At 40.5% G+C, this 20551-nt stretch overlaps 1 protein-coding gene across 2 annotated transcripts in view; it reads right to left on the bottom strand.

Annotated features, from left to right (window-relative positions):
* LOC122980001 (cell migration inducing hyaluronidase 1) overlaps positions 1–20551 on the bottom strand; it is a 220264-nt gene that overhangs the window by 41705 nt on the left and 158008 nt on the right. For both annotated transcript variants that reach the window (XM_044347700.1, XM_044347778.1), the window contains exons 12-14: positions 15428–15597; positions 11938–12147; positions 9816–10021 (exon numbers count right to left, since the gene is read on the bottom strand). In XM_044347700.1, the coding sequence (XP_044203635.1) occupies positions 9816–10021; positions 11938–12147; positions 15428–15597 (586 nt within the window). The remainder of the gene's footprint in view (positions 1–9815; positions 10022–11937; positions 12148–15427; positions 15598–20551) is intronic.

Below are 20551 nucleotides of genomic sequence, written 5' to 3'. Positions count from 1 at the left end.
AGTTAGCTAGTTTAGTACAGTGGTTCCCAACCTAGGGGTCGGGCCCCTCCAAAGGGTCACCAGATAAATCAGAGGGGTGGTGAGATGATTAATGGGAGAGGAAAGAAGAAAAAACAAAGTTCTGATACACAAATCTGTTTTCAGTTTTTGGACTTTTTCTCTAATCTTTGATTTTTGCTGAAATATTGGATCATTTGAACATTTATTGAAATGAAAGCATGTGAGAAGTTTAGAGGGAAAAATCACTATTTGGTGGAGCTGTTAACAACTCATAGACATGTGAAATGTGACCCCGACTACACACTGCTTTTTGTAAGACGTCAAAACACAAAAAGGTTGGAAACCACTGGTTTCATCTTTAACAATGTGTTGTATTTTAAAAGCTTGTTCTCTATCGTATCGAGACTATCTCTCAACACAGTTGCATATTCCATATGCACGGAGACTGACTCCACTCTGAGAGTAGGGAACGTGAGAGCAGACATCCAAACTTTAGCTTTGGAAAGCGAGATTAGCAAAATATCCACTTAATGGAATAGGCTGTGGACCGTTACAACCTGTGGACCAGGCTTTGGCAGCCTTGGTGTCTCCGTCTAAGCCAGTCCTTGGGAAAAGAGTAGTTGCCCAAGCAAGAACTGCAAAATGATGGACAACTTGATGACTAAAATGCATTGCACTATGGCAGCCCAAACACAGGTGGCTAACACAGGGGCCATATTGGCCCTTAACACCATGCGACTCAGCGGCTGAGGGAGGAGTGTGGTGAAGACCTGCTGACGGAGCAGCAACAGGTCTCCTCACTTCTCCCTAAATTGATAAAGGGAGCAGGCAGAGGCAGCTGGCAAGGCTATGTCAGGACTCTGGGGAGTTCGGCGCCACCTGTGGCTATCACAGTCCATGCTGCAGCCAGAGGACAGGGTGTGTCTACTGAGGTTACCTGTAGAGTCGTCTGCCATGTTTGGGCCTGATGCTTCAGCAGGCACAGGAATCACAAACATCAGGTGCTTTAAGGTGGAGCCAGGACTGGTGCCGGCTTCAGCCTCATCAGCCTAAGCCTCCACAGCCTACCTAGAGTCAGGGGGTCGGCTGGATGCATCACGGTGGGGCAGGTCTAAGCTTAGATGACATTCTCACTTTGCCCTTGTGCCAGTGGCACTGTCTTGGCCTGGCCAGGGAGATGTCTTGTATCCTTGTCAGTCGGCATAGCAGAGGGCAGGCCATCTGAGCGCCCTCTGTCCTTTCACACCCAACCTTTGCATCTTGCAGGTTGGCCATGATTTAGCTGTGTTTAGCACCTGAGCATTGGGCAGTGATACGCAGCATCTGGTGCTGTCACTAGTCAATGAATGTGTAAGGTGTCTATTTGTATACGGCGTTTCACAGGGGTTTTTTGTTTTGACACAGTCCTCTGGTGGTGGGGACGTCTCATTCGAATACCAGAATCAGGGATCTTGGGGTGTACTTGAGGAGCTGCATCTGCTCTGTCTCCTTGGTCTCCTCGCATATGGAATATGTAACTGTGTGGAGATATAGTCTCGATACAATAGAGAATGTTCGGTTACATTCTAACCTTGGTTCTCTGAGTGAAGAGACTATCTCTCCAGGGCAAGGCCACTAATCAGTGTTAATCAGTGATTACATGCACACTTGGGCCTTATATACCTGTGCATGGGCCACGTAGTGGTGTATTTTAAAGAGATATCCATGTCAACTGTCCCAGTGGGATCAGTCCCTGCACATGTGGAATATGTAACTGTGTGGAGAGATAGTCTCCTCACTCAGAGAATCAAGGTTACAATGTAACCAAATGACGTTATATTATCCATTGTGTCAAATCTTCATTTTAAGAGTAACTAAAGCTGCTAAATAAATGTAGTGGAGTAGAAAGTACAATATTTCCCTCTGAAATGTAGAGGAGTGGAAGTATAAAGTAGCATCACATGGATATACTCAAGTAAAGTACGAATACCTCAAAATTGTACTTAAGTATTTGAGTAAATGCACTTAGTCACTTTCCACCATGATGGGTTGACAGTGATGATGTATGGATGCTGAACTGAATTGCTACATGAAAAAAATGGAGTAAAGATCACACAAGCTGGATTGACTCTAACGTGCTGGTACAGGCACCACTAATCATTTACATGGAAGTATGTTGGGAAAACATGTCAGGTCAGGATACAATGATAAAGTTGCAGAGGAAAAAAGCTGACAAAAATATATTAAAACTGCTTAATTGCACCTAACTAAACACATTTTCTGTAATTCTTTAAAACTTTTCCCGCAAGAGAAAAATAAAAACCACTAAGCGGATCTTATAGTCCAACTGAAATCACATTTAGTCATCTCTTTCCTTTGTGTAGTCAAACATAATCAGTCAGTGTGTTAAATTGTATTGTTAATGTTTTTTATTATTAAAAGGAAGAAAAAAGTTTTTGGGGAAATATCAGAAATGCTCCTTTTTGTCTAAGAGGCTGGAGAGGTGTGTTTGGTTGGGACAGCAGATGGCAGGCTGCGGAGGTGCCAATGTTACACCACAACGAATGACAGTAAATTTGTTTACAGTAAGTAAAGCTACAAGTCATGAGCAGACTTTGTGTTGTTAGCAGTGGTATTGAAGAGTAAGAACCCCACCAGCATCTAATGGGTCCAAAGTGACATTTGCACATATGTTTACATGCTGTTTAATGTGCTGCAGCTTAGCAGCTAATTAGCTATGTAGCTTGCTAACTGACAATAGCAGTGTACTTTTCCCCGGTGAATATCTGTTTGGTGGCTTGTTCAACAAGGTAAGCTGCAGGACAAGATGTGTGTTCATGTTTGTAAGTTAGATAAGAAGGAGACTTTAGCAGGAAAGCTAATGTGGGTGGTTGTCCAGCATCTGTGGCTCTTGTGTAGCAGGATGCTATCAGGCTCAGTGTGACCCTTGTTATGCATTATCGCTTTATGCAAGATTTGAGTTGCTGCATGGAAATAAGGACTACAGCTGCATAGACAGATAATGGAATGGTATTTCATTGAATTAATGCATTTATGTATGGAATTCATCTTTTGGTTTCTGTTTTTTTTCTCAAAGGAGAACACAGGAAAAGTCATTTACAGAGCAGATATGTATGTTGTAGCAGACAAGAAATGCATTTTAATTTCAGATGGAATTTAAGATGACTGATTAAATTACAGAAAACAAAAATATAGTTTTGATGTATTCATTTGTGACTCTCACAGCCTTGAAACATTACATTTTAACATTTACAACAATGCCCATCTTTTGGAGCACACAAACACCATAAACACACCTGTCACCTGTGCAGCATGGGGCTGTTAAACTGGAAACACTGCAGCTACACCTTATTGTTATACAGTCTGTGGGCTACACACAGCATGACATGGCTATGCGATGATGCTAGCCATGCTAACTAGCTGCTAGCCACTGTGCAGGCTGCTAAATGGATCTGTCACGTCTCTTTGTATCCACGGGTTGGTGCTCCTGTCGGTGTCAGAATGAATGTGTGTTTTTAAAACTTAGTGAGCTGCACTCAGGGCTCCGCTGTAAACGCCCCTTGAGGACGTAATAGAAACTGTTCACGCCAATTCATTTAGAGAGAGCATTGGCCATTGGGGAAACTCCCAACACCGGGCTGGTCACACCAATGGTGTAACTTCATCACTCAGTGAGTCAGTCAGTCAGTCAGTCAGTGACAGACATTTCCAGACAAAAGCTGCAGCCTCACATCACACAATATTTTGACTGCTGGCTGTCAGAGAGCATTCAGGCCTGGACGCCTGCATGCAGCAGCTCTTCTACTTAATGGGGGTTTGTGTATACAGCAGAGGGCTGCAGGATAAGCCACACACATCCATACTGTTGATAGCTGAACCTTGTTAGCCATCTTTCAATCACCTGTAAGGTGTACACAAACACATCGAGTGGACACTGACATTCAGTTAGTGTGTGTATGTAGATTTGAGTAGACCTGGGGGCAGACCATTTTATTTTAATCTTCATACTGTGCCACTGCATGTTTCCATCTCTTCTCTCTTTTAGACTTTGCAGTTTTTGTTTATGTTAATGCATAACAGACAAAGGGAAAAATGAATTGGCAAAGATTTTAAATATCCTATTTTCATATTACCTCTTAAAATAGCCTACATTCAATTCTATAATATGTCCCTATCTTATTTAATATAATTAATAGTTATTTGTATTATTATGCATTGTTTAAATGCAAGGCCCTGGACTACACCTCCGTTGTTTTGTTCTGTTATCATTTCTGTGACATTTGCAGCATTTCTGAATGTGGTTGTTTCCTGCTTCTACAGCAGGTTTGTGTATTAGGTTGTGTTTTCTGTTTTTATCGTGTTTTCTGTATTTGTGATTTTTTTTACGTGTTATCAAATTGCCTTTTTGCATGTGATTTCTTAAGTCGCAGTGTGTTGAGCCTTCAGGGCCACTGTATATTTCTGCATCTCCACTCTAGGAAATGTTCTGTTTTTAAATCAATGTGTCAGTCTGTTTGATTATATGTTTATGTAGTGCTTTACTCACTCTTAAATTATCATTTTTTCATAATGGTAAAAAATTCTTCTTGATTTATTTTTGTGTGCATATATGTGCCCCAGCAAGCACCTTTCACACATGCACCACACATAATGTGAAAATCATTATAATTCCATTTGCAAGTATGTGAGAAAAAGCAGCTTAGGGTAATGAGTAGGAATATGAATAAATATGAATAGAAATAGCAGATGTGCAGTAAATGACAACAGTGCACCTTAAGCCTCTCCTTCCTCCACTTTCCCCTCTTGTCTTCTCTTCTTCCTCTCTCCCTCCTTATTCTGTGTTTCCTCAGTCTCTCTCCCAAACCCCCTTCACTCTGTTGCTCTTGTTGCAGATTAACACACTCCTGCAAAGGTAGATGTGTATTTTATTTTTAAACTAAATGCCAGAATTAAACTGTATGCCAAAGATGAATCTGCAGTCTTTATGTAATCTTCAATCAGCCCACTACCAGTTGGTGTAAGAACCTCAGAAAATGGATACACTGACTTCCACATTACTGCATATTAATCACGAGGAAGGTTGATAAGGACTGACTTATTCTCTAATAGAAAAGGTATTTCACTCTAGACAAAAGTGGTGAATTGCCAATGTTGCCATCCCTAAAGGACAGCCATACCATAATTATCATTAATTTCAGTCATGATAGTGCATGCAAAAGGAATGTATCACCTGTGCTTGACAGGGTTAATGTCGTAGAGCCATGAGGTGTGAAACACACGGTAAAGCTTTTAATAAGGTTTATGTCTTCATCAGAGTAAGAAGAGGCAGTGGTGGTGTAGATGTTTAAACTGCCTTTACACACCTAAGAGTCCACCTCTCATTGGATGGACAGATTCTGGCTGTTGCTTAGCTTATGTCTTGTAAATTTCACAGTGACTACGATGCACTATGACACACATGACAAAATAGATTCATGTCTTCATTTAGTTCATATGGTTTTGGTTTGTTTTGGATGTGGAGATTCAGTAGCTTGTCCTGCACATCAGTTTCTTCACAATGTCACAATGTTTCTTGTCTTTAAAAACACATTGGCTATATGGTTGCCTATGTGTTTTTGAAGGAGATGAAGAGGTCATAGTAACTATGACGGGAGCAAAGGAGGAAATCAGGTGACATTATTATAGAGTGACAAAGTCTACATAGGTAGGAGGTTGGGGTGTGCCTGAATACAAATACATTATTCTGCAAAGCACAAATAGTGGGTTTTATATGAATATTTGTTTCATACAAATATTATTTGTTGGGGGTGTTCCCCAGAAATAAAGCTGATCTACTGACACAAGCAAAGTGCTCCCAATGGACTCTCCATAACCTCTTGTTCCCCTTCTCCTTTCCACAAAGTTAGGTTGTAAAAAATAGGCAATAAATGAAAAGTGCAAAGCAAGAATCACCTTTGAAGTTCTTCTCTACACATTACACGGTGTGCTGTCTCTGTGTTATGGGTGTATAAATAGGTAGAGGACAGCACACGTAGCCTTGCTTTTGTAGTTAGCTAAATTTTAAACAGATATTTACAGTGCTGATGTGGGAGTGCTGGGGTTTGTAAAATAGGGGCTTTGTGTGTGTGTGTGTGAATGGAAATATCTCCACTGAAGAAATTGATGCTTAAAAAACACACCTAACTGCCACAGCTTGCTGCTGGAGATGGCTTGGATGGATAACTTCTTTTGTCAAATGCATGCTCAAGGACACACATACACACACACTGACTTCAAACACTTAAAGTGTTTAGGCTGAGCACATTCATCTGGCTCTGTTTAAGTGACAATTCTCATCCTCCTCATGCAACCCACGTGTCTCCTGCTGCTAGCAAATCTGACAAAAATTTATTGTTCTCATCTGAGCATTTAAATTCAACACACACGCAACTCAACAATGACAGGAAAAGAGACAGAAGGAGCCACGAGGCACCGTGCAACACTGACTGGAAATTAATCATCACGAATCTTAAAGTGAGGAATGTTGTTAGTGCAATCATGTTTGATTAAATGGAAATTTTTGAACCACAGTAATAAATGCACTGGGATTTGGAAATCATTACTGAATACAATGATCCAGACAAATCTGACAAAAAGCCTCATTAGGAATATAGTGCATTGTGTATATAACTAGATAAATTAGGAAAGCAGAGGAGAAGAAATGAAATGAAATGAAGGGAGTAGAAAGCAAGGGCTAAATAATGTTAAAGAGAAACAGCAAATCCTTCCAGTGTGTTCATTCTGGAGAGCAGGTGGATGACTCCGTATCAGTGAAAGCCTGTGCCATTATGCATCCCTAACCTTGGCCTTTATGCTCTGCAGCTGAAGGCAGAGGCAGTGTGGGGAGATAAAAAGTCATGTGACCTGGATTAAACTGCTTTATATTCAAAGCTGCATCTTTATGCTTTAAATATAATGCCTTTCTAACAAAGTGAAGGTGCCGGGGGGGAAACAGTGTACCTCTGCTGATAAATGTTTGTGTGTGTGCATGTGATCGAGAGAGAGCCAAGCTAGGCTTTGCAACACAAGGGTGAGATTCATGCTTTATCAGTACTTTTCAGTTTTACAAGAGAAAAGACTTCGAGGATGAGGACTAACTGGTTGGTTTGGCAAATATACAGTACATCTGGTTAACTGCCCCACCTGAAAGAGTACTGCAGAGCCACTTCCCGCAGCTTTTCTTAGGGAGAGTCCAGGACTGTCTCCCACGCGGTGGATGACACGGTCGAGAGCTTTGGCAAGACAACGTGGGGTCATCCAGCAGCCAAAGTTGAACCTGGTTCAACTTTGGCTGCAAAGCAACGTGATGTCATCCAGCAAGGCACTGCGATGGTCAACCACAGACATGCAAGCGCACATTCTTGGTGGATTATTTTATAACATGATTTTCGTGTTTCTGCTGTTTACCTCGAAAGATATTGGTGGTTTTGGTGTCTGATGGCACTTTAATTCGCATGCATAAACCTATAGATCCCCTCCACTCAAATATGTGTTTTACTTGTTGTTCCTTCACTTCTATGTTTAAGCTTCACTGTGCAGAATGATGTATGTGCAGAGTTTGACACTAGAAGGCTGTATTCACATTAATCTGCTGGAGGTGGAAAGTTTCTCTGTGCTCACTGTAAATCAGATTTTAAATGGTGTACCCTACGAGCATGATTTGTGACATCACAACTAGTTTGGAAGCCAATCCTGGTCCAGTATTAAACTTACACAAGTGTGATGTGGAAACATGAAACCTCCAGTGAACATACACTGAGAATGGATGTTTTAGTGAAGTAGGAGACGCCTTGTGTCCAGCAGTTCAACTTTTGAAAGTGAAAATATTTACATATTTATAGAGTCTAGATTTTTTTATGAAGGAGAAGGAGGAGATGCTATTTCATGGATTTCTTTGTGAAAAACCATATTAGATAAACATAATTGCTCCAAGCAGAGTAGTTTTTATGTCTTAAAACATGTCTGGAGGGGATCTTTAACAACAATACAGAAGAAGTCCATTTGTTGTTTTGTTTGTTATGACATCAGTATACAGTATATGATCATGAATTGTGTAGCAGATCACTTGCTGACCTTTAAAAATGTTGGAGTGTAACTGGAAATACCATCCATCCTTTTAATGGATGGAAAATAATTGCAGGTGATGCAATATTCGCTAAAAACTAATTGTAACAAAATGGCGCTACAGTAAAATAAAAGGGTATGTATGTGTGTTTGTGTGTGTGAAAGAGAGAGAGAGAAAGAGAGAGAGAGAGAGAAAGAGAGAGAGAGAGGGTTTTAACTGATGATCACAAGCCAATTTGCATCCGGCCTCTCTCGTTCTACAGTGTGAAAGTTTAAGATTTTTTTCAGGACAGCTAACGCATTTGTTTTCTTTTATCTTTTAAAAAGTTTATTATTTTAATAAGTTTGTTGTCTCTCTAAAGAGTTTCTGTGCTGTCATGTGAAGGAGAATGGTTTTAGGCTGGAATCTCTCTTTGTTCAGTCTCTTAACTTTAGATGTAATCAACATAGAGATGTGCAGCATTGTACATAATTATCCCAACTTTTGAAAAGTATTCTGGCAGAGAGCAAACCACATTGTTGTAACAGTAATAATGTGTGGGAGGAAGTGCAAAAATTACATAACTAGCTTGAGATTAATTGCCACTGTTTGTGCATATGTGGTACTGGAGGCGTGTTTGTGTGGTCGGCCCACACTAAGCTCTACACCCCTCTTAAAATGATCATTTCACACTCCATCCAAAGGCTGTGATTGTTCAATGGTATATGTGTTGGTACATGGTAAATATTGAAGCCCCATTATAATTAGTAACAGAGTCATATGCAAAATGAGACCACTGCAAATGTGGTACTGCCACTGCATGTGAAAGGGACAATGTGTACTGCACACCGTGGTTGAAAAAGCTTTAAATGTACCCTTATTACAAACTATTTGTCTTCACTCTGTGGAGTCTGTGGAGAAGGACTTCTACAGTTTTTATCATATTTGTTTCTATAATACAGCTATAAAATAAAAAGGATGCATCATGTTGTACAGTAATTAACACTTAGCTTGTATTCAATCTACTGTAAAGCACAAACAAAGTTAACAAAACTACTTGAAACTATTTGGGAAATATGTCTGCTGAAGAATAGACTGGTGTGTGATGTGACAGAGACATTGCGCAACCAGAAAATGTGCAGGTGCATCCAGTGGACACGAGGAGTGAAATGTTTTTCATTGTATTGTCTCTGTACTCCAGCACGTTGGGTTTGAAACGAAACGTGAAAAGTGAATATTCACTTGAATGTGAATATGAGGCTGAAGTGCTGACTTTGCTGGCATTCAGGTGTGTGAGGGTGTTCCCAACCACACTGTCTGAACAATAAAACAATGAAAAACATGTCATTGTCCTACTACTATGGATTCCTCTACATGTGTTTGGGGTTGTTAGTTATAACAGTGTTTTCACAATTACTTGGCTAGTTGCTGAGAATTCTCTTTTTCAAAAAATGGGTATGAGCGAGGAGGTGTTCATCACACCATAACTAATGCTGCTTATAACCACTGTAGAGTGATCACCTTGTATATATCTCCAGCAGTTGAAGAGTTGGAGATATATGTTCATTGAATCTCTATCAGACATATACCGTGTAAACCTTTTTTAACCCAAGACTCAATGTATTTTTTATGGCTGTACCATTCCGTCAAATGGAATTATTCTAAATGTCTTGTGCATTATTTTCAGAGTTCAGCCTCCAGAGAGTGGGAGTGAAGAGGTTAAACACAGTACCTGCAGTCTTGCCGTGGGTTGGCCACGTATCCTGGGTATGCTCCTTCAGTGATGTAACGGCACATTTTGCTGTCTCTGTCTGAAGGCAGCAGAGTCCCTGCTCGCACCATCAGACCCAGGCAGTGGTCGAACGTGTTTCTCTCCTCCGGGCCGTCCTCTGTGAAGAAACAGTGTCCCAGCGTGTCGTAGCCCACCACATCCTTTACCTGCGAGGGGATGGAGATACATCGAGTTTATATGACACACTGCATGTCTCCCCTTGCAAATCTAACTGGAGGAATAATCGCAGACAAAGAGTTCAGTCAGCTATTAAAGTATCAACTTTCCAAAGAAAAAAATCTCATCTTTGCACCTTTTGATAATGTACCAGCATTCTTAATCCTCCTTACCTCCTTCATCCATGTTTCACCTCCTTTATCCATGCCTCTATGTGATTGCATATTGCAAGAAGGGAAGCTCTGACTGTTGCCTGTGTCTAAATGTCAAACAGCAGTTCAGAGTGTCTGGCCTTCTTGGAGTCTCCGTTCATGGACTCATGGATGCACTGAGAGAACTGCATACTGTGTTCCATTCATTCCAAAGAGGGTCGCTCAACAAGAGCATTTGCCAAAAAAAGTTCTTTAAAGGGGACCTATTATGCTTATTTCCAGCTCTATATTTTTATTTTTGGACTCCACTGGAGTAGCTTTGCATGATCCACAGTTCAAAAAACTTTTTATTTATCTTATACTGGCCCTTTATGCAGTCCCTCAGGTCAGCCTCTGTCTCTTACAGGCAGTTTTAGCTCCAGTCTCTTTAAAGCAAGCTTTCTGAAAGCTGAGAGGCAGCTGTATCAGAGTCGTGTTAAGTTACCGTTGATGCAAACCCAAGATTTCCTGCTTTACTGCTTAAATTTAAAGCTTTTAAATTACTTAATAATGGGAGACTTTTATTGTGAAGAATTTACAGGAAGTGAAACATGGTCCTCACTGAATTAGTAGAGCTCCATTAGCAGCACTAAAAACTGGTTGACACAACAAGATATTGAGATATTTGGTGCTCTTTGCTGAGTGGATCAGTTAGAAATAATGCAGGGAGGAATAGCACAAGCAGAAACAGCCACAGTGATGATGATGTCTGATGAAGAGCTGCAGACGACTAGCACACCTCCAACTGGTAAACTACTTATTCTACTTTTCACTGCTGTGTAATGGAGTCATGGTTTGGCGTGACCACACCCAAAACAATGGAAAAATGCCATAATGTTAGCACAGTGGAGCAGTGAACTAATAGTGAAGTAATAGATCCCCTTTGACCTTCCACATTTTTGGCCCATAGAGCATTAGAGTCTGTCTCTGACTGAGCTGGCTGACTCCCCTCCCCCACCTCCGAACACAGGAATGACAAAAATTTACTGATACAGCTTTTTAAATCTTTATTGGACCTAATGGATCAAGTTCACATCACACACAGTCATGTTGAAGTGTTTGTGATAATCTGAAAAGTTTATTCATTGTTTTACAGCTGTTCCTTGTGTAATGATTGTGTATTAGAAAAGTCCCTTTGGGCCAGTGTGTGTCACATGATCCTGCAATACTGACTGTGGCCTCTACACCTAATATCACCTCATAGCCCAACGCTGTTTCTGGGAGCTTGGACTCTATAGTTAAACACTCACATGGGCAGTTATGGGGAAAACTAGAAATAGAGGAAAAAGCAGTATGGTCTTAACCTGGATTGTAGTCATAGATTGTCTACAGCAATGATATAAAAAAAAGTGTTGTACAGTATGTTATTAGTTGTGATGAACATGAGCTCTGCGATAACCCTGGTACGGCATACTGCAACGTGTTGTATATCATTAAAGGAATAGTTTGACATTTTGGGAACAACGTTATTTGCTTTCTTGCCGAAAGTTAGACAACAAGATCAATATCATCCATACCATAACTAAATATTCAGCTGCAGCCAGTTAGCTTATTTTAGCATAAAGGGAAATAGCTAGCCTGTCTCTGTCAAAAGGCAGAGTCCTGTCATTACTATGAAGCTGCCAGGAAGTCTCTGACACAAAACCCCGAAAAAACACATGTAGTAGTAATACATAAACAAATAAACGAATACAAAAAAGAAAAACTGAGCTCACCAGCAGTCCATTGGAGGCGTGGATGGTTACGCAGCGGGAGAAAGAGTGGTGGATGGACAGATCGCTGACATAGGTGGGGGGGTCATAACCCCCTCTCTCGTCCACGTCTCCGTTCATATGGAAGTGGATCGGATAGTGTCCCATTGTCTGCTGACCCATGTGCTGCAGCTCCATGCCAGATATATGAACTGCCTTGAAGCCCCGCTCCACCTAATGACAGCAGATAAGATGAAACATCAGTCAGCGAGATCAGTCACGCAAACAAAATAAATAATAAAAAGACAGATAATGACATGAATAAAAGCAAAATTCACAAAATGTTCCCAAATAAAAGTAAAATAGCAAAAGATAAGGAGGGAAGATGCAGAAGAAGAGAAAGGCTGAAAGGAAAGAAAAGAAAGGAGGAGGATGGACGGAGCGATAGAAGGATGCAAGACATAAGGAGCAGGGTGACAGAGAGGAAGAAGGGAATGATGATGAAAACAAAAAGAGAACATGTAAAAGAATGGTGATGAGATTGGAGGAAGGGATTGTGGATGAAAAGATGGAGGAATCAAGGAAACATGAGAAGGAGGGACTATTACAAAGACAGAATAGAGGGAGGTTAGACAGAGTTCACATGTGATGAGAGTCATGGTGGATGAGAGGATGGAGAGGTGAAAAGGTGAGAGTGAAGAAAAAGGGGAAGGGGAGAAAGGAAGAAGAAGGAGGAGGGAGGCATGGAGAAGAGAAAAGAAACATGGGATATAGGGAGTGGAGCAGAAAAGGGGTGTAACAAAGACAAAGGGGTGGAGAGGAAAATGCAAAGAGACAAGGAGAAGGAGGGAAAGACAGAAGGGATGAAAGGACGTGTTTGAGGCGGTGACAGAGGAGTCGATGCGGGCCGACGGAGCTTCATCAGTGAATAACAGCAGCTTTGTTCATAAACCAGAGCCGCTGTTGCACCACATCACAGGAAAAACCTCCTAACTAATACTTTAAGTGATCTTCACTATAACTTCAGTTGAAATTTTGCAGCCTTTGAGAAGATGCTACAAGTCCAACTGATATTTGTGGAGATACAAAGTTTGAACACAACAGTAACAGCATGACTGTCGAGGGTGGAGTATTGCTCTGAGGCGTTCATTTTGAAGGGCTTTACTGAAATCTCACTGGGGCTTTCCTATGTGTGCGTGTGTGTGTGTGTGTTGCTCGTACATGCTGTACACACACCCATGCATGAGAAATATGTGACATGAGCCTGTGATGGAAATGTATAATAGGATATGACAGCTTGCCCTCAGGAGAGAGAGGCATGAAGGCAGCAGGAATACAACCACAGCCTTTCTCTTCTGTCCTTTCCCGTCTCTCAGCGTCTCTCTCCTCTGTCTGTTTTCCTCATGCCAACAGGTCAACAGGCTGGTATATAGGGCACAGGTTTTTTTTTGAGCATCTTAACTTGCTCTGATTGAACTTATAGTGGTACATTAGAGCAATAGATTTGTTAATATTTTTTAAAGGAAAATATGGAAGTATTTACATGGCTGTGAAGATTTTCAGCCACCACGTCATTGTATATCTAGATTAAAAGTCGATTTAGCACCTCAAGAAGTTAATTTAGCACTTCTAGATTAAGTATTTGCATGTGCAAATGATGCTGTTGCAAAGAGCCTAGCACCTTATGAGGCCTCGCAATCTTTTTTTTAGGGATGGTGACGGCAGTTGATCCAACACTTTGGTCCAGACTGGAAGATCTCGACAACTATTGGATAGTTTGACAAAACAATGCCAACTCACCCTCCACTTACTAACCACTAACCACTATTTTTTTTCCTTGAGCTTTCAACTCTATCACACAGTTTTCATCAGCTCATGATGAATGAGGGGCTACAACTAACTATTCATTGATCGGTTGGTCTATAAAATGTGAGAAAATAGTAAAAAATGCCCATCACAATGTCCTAAAACCCAAGGTGTCTTCAGATGTGTTGTTTTGTCAGACCAACATACCCAAAGATATTCAGTTTACTGTCACATAAGAAAAAGAAAGGCAGCAAATCTTCACAATTAAGAAAAACAATAAATGTTTGGTAGAAAAATAACTTGATCGATTATTAAAATAGTTGCTGATTCATTTTCTGTCCATTGATTAATCAATTAGTTGTTTCAGCTCTAGATGGATGAATGAAAAGATCCATCTCCATGACAACTGAGCAAACTCCATCCGCTGCTGAGGATTGTGTGATACAGCTGAAACTTCCAGAGAAAAAGTCAAGGATGATCTTTAATGTGTTGTCTTGAACTTTGGTTCCTACATTAATGTTCCACCTCACGATTAACGGTAAGAACTTTGGTGATCCACTGACTTTTCATAAACCGTCATGATCCGGTCAAAATTTGACTGTTTTATGTGCTTCTTTAGAACAAATCTACTCTATGATTGGTTCTTGTATGAGGCCCAATAACCATGAAAAATATGTTGGCATTTGATTTTTTTTTTTTTTTTAAATCATCAGTTTGTTATAATTGGATTTGCTTCCTTTAACTGTTCCCATTACATGTGTACTTTGACTGTAGAAGGCAAATGTATTCACTGATAAGAATCATACATATCATACAGTGTCATACATTTTTTGTTTTTTTGTGTTGAACCAAAGTAAGAATAGAGAAATGTGCCTTCATGGATAAATACTGGGGATAAGATCAGGGTTTGGACTTTGACCTTTGACCTGTTTCTATATAACAGGTGCAGGGATATGGTCTGAGTGGTTTTCTTTAATTGTATTTGATTGTATTTCAGTGAAGCTAAGTAAGGCTCATTTAGATTAATAATTTAGATATGCTTAAAAGCTGAATATGTCTGCATTAATAAAACACAGCTTGCATCATAGCTAAACAAAAGATTGGTAATGGCTTCAATATAATTTATTTCCATCAAACATGCTATGATTGGCTCCAGTCCAGATAAGGCAGATCAGTGCAGGACATGTCTGGGAAAGAAAACATCTACTCAGGCCGTTCATTTTGTATTACTGAAAATGAATAGTTGAATTAATGCTGTTCTCTTTACAGACCATGTTTCTGTATAACAACTGCATTTAGGAAGCATCTATTGCATTACAGTCTGCTCTAAACAGGTAAACTGTGCTATTTTCGTTAACCTCAAGATTGATTGCTACAACAGCTGTAACCATGGTAACTGACTGTACACATCAAAGATGGTGATAGGTGTAGCGTCACAATGCTTAGAGGACTTTATCATTTAAAATGAAAATGAGACACACTGAGGAAAACTAGACTCAAATGGTTTTAGCTTTTTGATGCACATAAAATGACAGAAACAGAAAATGACAGAAACATACAGAGCACTGTGCAGCTGTTACAAAACATGCAGATAGGTCTGCAACAGGTTTGAAGGTCAGTGCTCAATGACCCCTGGGTGGAAACTTGCTCATATGCATATCACCTGTTTGTCTGCTCAGTGAAGGGCAAGTTTGAGAAAACACTGTACCTTCAAATGTCCTCCAAAAGTGTCGAAATCAAAGAATTTGCAGGCCTCGTTGCCATAGCAGCCGGGATCCATCTCACCACGGAGCAGGATGTTGCGACTCAGCAGGCCAACCTCCGCCCTCATGTCCACGCCGTCCACCTCCTCACCCATGTGGATGAACTGGGCCTTACCTACACACACACACACACACACACACACACACACACACACACACACACACACACACACAGGCTCAACATTAAAACATTGCAGCAAACACAATATAAAGACATCTGTTGAAAACTGTTTTGTGGATATACACCCATCTGCTTACGGTGCTGTCTGTAGCCTCACTGTTTCTACTAAACAGTCCATTCAACAGAGCTGAGCACAGATTAAAAAGATGCACAATCTCACCAGAGACGAAGTACATTTTGTTTGTTTGCTGTGTGTGTGTGTGTGTGTGTGTGTGTGTGTGTGTGTGTGTGTGTGTGTGTCTGAGCAGATGTTTCAGATAATTGCAATGCAGAACATAATGGTGAATAAGTCAAGGTTTGTAGCACCACTTTTTTTTATCTTTTTAAAGGAGAATGAACAGGCAGCACTTAAATACCATGAGGAAGGATTTTACATGTCTGGAAATGTTCACAGTGACAATTTTATCATATATCCATCTCACCAATTGTGAGATAAAACAGTAGAATGCCATTCACAGTACAAAGTGATCGACCAAAGTGCTCGCATGTGTTTGAATGGCAAACACAAATTGTTGCCAGATGATGATGTCATAATAGGCTTGTTTGAGATGACCCGCGCCTCACCTGTAGAGTGGACGAGATCGAGCGGCTGCAGCAGAAGAAAGTGACAAAAAGCTGTAGTCAAGTCAAGACAGCCCTCAGAATGTACAGGAAGTCACAGAGATATTTACATCCTGTTAGATCTGATGCAGATTTAATAAAATGTTATCAGATCAGTCTATTCAAGCTTGTAGCCTATTTAAGGAATAAGGCAGGTGATTTTCTATATTTTTCAAATTGTCAACAAATCTCATGTATGGATTCAAACCAACAATGAACTGATCTACTAACAAGTATTGTGTGTGTATCCAAAGCCTGATATATCTTAGACCTCCGTAGACCTCCGTTGTTGTAAAAGACTATTAAAACGTGTCAATGAGCCACACTGCTGCACTGGCGGACGTGTTCCTTCACCCTGAAGACAATGGTTATGGTAGTTTGTTTAGAAATGGCTCCAAAGACTAAACCAGGAGAGTATTCTTGCTGATCTATAGTCTGAGTCATGTAATGTTGAAAAAGTGAATGAGATTTTTACTTTCTCTGTTTCTTGGTTCAAACTTGACAAAGGCTATTCATTATATACTAAATGCTACCTATTTGATTTTGAAAGCAAGGTGTCATTTTCTATTAGCAAATAAAATGCTAGCATTCTTTTTTTGCTAATTAAAGCTCATTTGATTTTGTCCCATTCGTCTCATTGATTGGTCACAAAAGTATTTACAACAGTCTATGATCAAGACCATTTCTGTCACTGTTGATGTCATTTGGTCTGATGGAAAGCTTTCTCCAGAAAGAGGAAGTTGAAGATGTCATTGAGAAAAAGATCTATAGTTGAGACAGGTTCAATTATTTTGCTGCATGTCCCTGTGAGTCCTCTGCATCTGTGCCCCCACTGTGCCAACACAGTAGTCTCACTGAAATGAAGTAGACAGCTATGTTTTTAATGCAGTGCTGTCTGTCTGAACATTGTCTGAGTGGGGATTCAGACCGCTTTGCTTCACCTGAGCTCTCTGCGGTCAGACAGTAAGGCCGGGGTCTGACCTGAAGACATAAGACATAAAAGTTCATATGTTCCTGTACCAAAACAGAAATGGACCTTCATCAGAAAGTTTGTCTTGTTCATTTATATTTCAATCCACACACAAAAGGGAAAGACTAAGGGCCAAATGCACAAAGAATGGATTGCGCCCGCTAAGAGCACCATGAATTGCGCAGCATTTGTACCTGCAATCTGCCCCGTTTTAAGGTTGTATTCACAGAAGATTTTGCACTAATGATATGCTGGTGGAAAAACACGCCCATAAAGTTTTGCAGCTGAATGTAATTTGTTTTGTGTCTGTTTGAGTAAATGAAGCGATTTCCAGTGTTTCAGGCTTTTTTTCCACACAGATTGCTCCATAATGAAAACTGCAGAGAGCACAAAAGCCTTTAAATTGCGTGTTTTTAATTAGCAGAGATGTGCACACACAGAGCTCTCCAAAATCACAAACCAGCTTTCATGCATTTTGTCTTTTTTACTTCTTTAGTATTTTGCATCTGTAACATAATCTATTGAAATGTCAACTGTCAAAATACAGTTATGAATGTGCTTCAGGCAGGTCTTCAACGTGTTAGATTCATGTCTGAATTGTATGATAATGTTGTCCAGGTGTCACTGAATGTATCACAGAAACATCAGTGCTGATGTTCTGTTCTGCTTCACATCTAGACAGGTCAGCTGTTACACACACAGTTCAGGTTTATAGACAGACAGAGAGAGAGAGAGAGAGAGTGAGTGAGGAGTGAGTGTGTGTACAGTTAACACCAACTATCTCAAGACGCTAATAACTCCACCCTGATTGCATGTGACAATTAGCGCTGGTCTTTGTGAATGAGACTGTTTTTGCAACAAGGCTTCTTTGCATAGAAAGGATTTTGCGCCGAATGAATGAATATTACCTCATTTACATACATGCAAATGGCACAGACGCACCGTGACGCTATTTGCTTGGCAGCGCGGTGTGCGGCGAATCTCACCCTTTGCAGGTGCTTTGTGAATTACACACACATCTTTTTGTCTCATTTGCCCATGGATTAACGGCCACAAAAGCTGCGCAATCCTTCCGTGGATTTGGCTCTAAATGTGGAAGTGATGTGGTGGATGGAGAGACAAGGAACAACATAGACTGATGACGGTGTTCCAGTTGTAAATATCAAACATGATTAAATTAATTCTAACGAGAATGACGGGCATGGAGACTGGATCAGATGACAAACACATATAATCCAACAACACCGTACACACTATAGCAGTAATATCTACTGTAATGACAGTGCTACTGACTAAAACCCCAACAGTCTCATTCCAACTTGGTCCAATCAGTTGCCAGACATCTATCAAGTGCAACACTGAGAATGCTTTGAGGACTGTCTGTGTGTGCTACTAACCACAATAATAAGATTCATCATGCTGAGACTGCAAAGATGAATAAAAGACAGAAGTGCTGAAGAGAGATTGGGGAGGCAGTGGGATGCAAACAGGACATCAGGCTTTTCATCCTGCCATGACTGATTGTGCTGATTCAGAGCAGGTCATCTAAGGACCTTTAGATGTGGTTAGACAACAAACTGTATGAAGTATCAGTTGAAGCATACTGAGGCCTTTAGAAACCCTCCAGTTCTGAACCTGTGCTTCCACTCACCCACACACATACACTCACACTGGGCCTCAGCAAGTATGAAAGCAGCAGTATTCTGTAATTTGCAAAGTGCAGCTCCTTGGAAGGCCAATTTGCACCCCAGCAAATGATAGTGAGGCTGAGAAGAACAAAGAGGATCCAAAAAGGAATGCTGGAGAGGAAAAGGGCAGCAAAAAAAATAACAGAGTAAGAAGAAGAATGGTGCAGAAGTGATAACAGCTACACGTCCTCCACTCCTACACATTCACATCCTTAACGACGCAAATGTGCTGATTAGGGAAAACAAAGTGATGCCAGGGAGAAAAAAATAAATAAATAAATGAAAGAAATGTTCAAGTGTGAAATCTGAGAGACAGAAGATCACACACCCACATGCTTAATCTCTTTTCTCCTCCTACTCCCTGCACCAGCGGAGCCAGGACTGTACAAGTACAAATGCACACTTTGATTCTATTCAGACTTACAAGAAAAATTGGATTATTTTAGATCTCAGTTGACTAGTAGTGCCTCCTGCATGTTTATCAGTTTTCAAACTACTTACATGTACATCTTTGAGGATAAATAACCAGCCTTGTTTTTTTTTTTTTAACTCTCATGCACAAAGTCACTGATTGTTCATAAAGTGATGAATAGCTCTTCATGAGGGATCAGCAGGGGTTGTCTGGCATGCTGCCTGATGCAGGTTGCTGTGGATCATGTCAGTGGACAGGAAGTGGGGTAAAAAAGTGGGGCAATAGTATCTATATCTGGAGACTGAAATTCCATGAAAATTGGAACTCTGACCTAATGTCTTTTTTCTTTTTTCTGATGTAGTCATTTTTTCTTTCTGACATCACAGAAATTGTCACTATATCTTTAAAAGGTGATTAAAGAATTATAAAGACTGCCTTTTCTGCATTTATAACTAATTCAGTTGACATACTGTCACAGTTATTATATGAATGGTTACTATAGAATACTATATAAGACAGGCAGGCTCATGACATCACAGATAAACAACAGGACAAGAAAGATGACAGTAACACAGAGAAAACCTTTGGACAGGGAGGAGGGAACAATGCAAACAAATGTGAGTACACTCACGACCACACAAACATGCATGTGCAATCTAACATTAAATGCCTTGCCTTGCCCTCTGCAAAAGACCTGGATGGTAAAGGACCTGGACACCAGCATATATAATGTCTGACCAAAGTCAGTTCATCACCATGGTCAGTGAAAAGGTAAACAGTGTTTTTAGTAACTGAGAAGACGAGATAGTGGAATGCTCCATGCCTTAAATTCACATGGATCCTGGTGGCACATCCTGACACTAATTCTTGTCATGTGATACATATGAAATGACACAACACTAGGCCACTAGTGTGTGTTGCATTTAAATTAATTATTAACATGTACTCTTCCTGACCAGATCACCTGTACTGTGATGGACTTTCCTTCTGATTTTCTATCTGTGAAAACATGGCAGCTACTTGGAGTCGATGTCAATTTCAAAATTCTGAAACCACAAAATCAATAAGAAACTGGCAGCAGTTTGAGGAAGACACTTTCCTGTTTCAACAAGACAGTGCAAGACAGCTCCCTCAAGAAATGCTTTTCCCAGTTTGGTGTGGAAGATCAACACCTTTGGGATACACTGGACTGTGAACCAAGCCTTATCACCCAAAATC

This window comes from Thunnus albacares, chromosome 1 (assembly GCF_914725855.1).
Source record: "Thunnus albacares chromosome 1, fThuAlb1.1, whole genome shotgun sequence".
NCBI classification, from domain to species: domain Eukaryota; kingdom Metazoa; phylum Chordata; class Actinopteri; order Scombriformes; family Scombridae; genus Thunnus; species Thunnus albacares.
The sequence above is the reverse complement of the archived record's forward strand: the minus strand, read 5'-3'. Positions and strand labels throughout refer to the sequence as shown.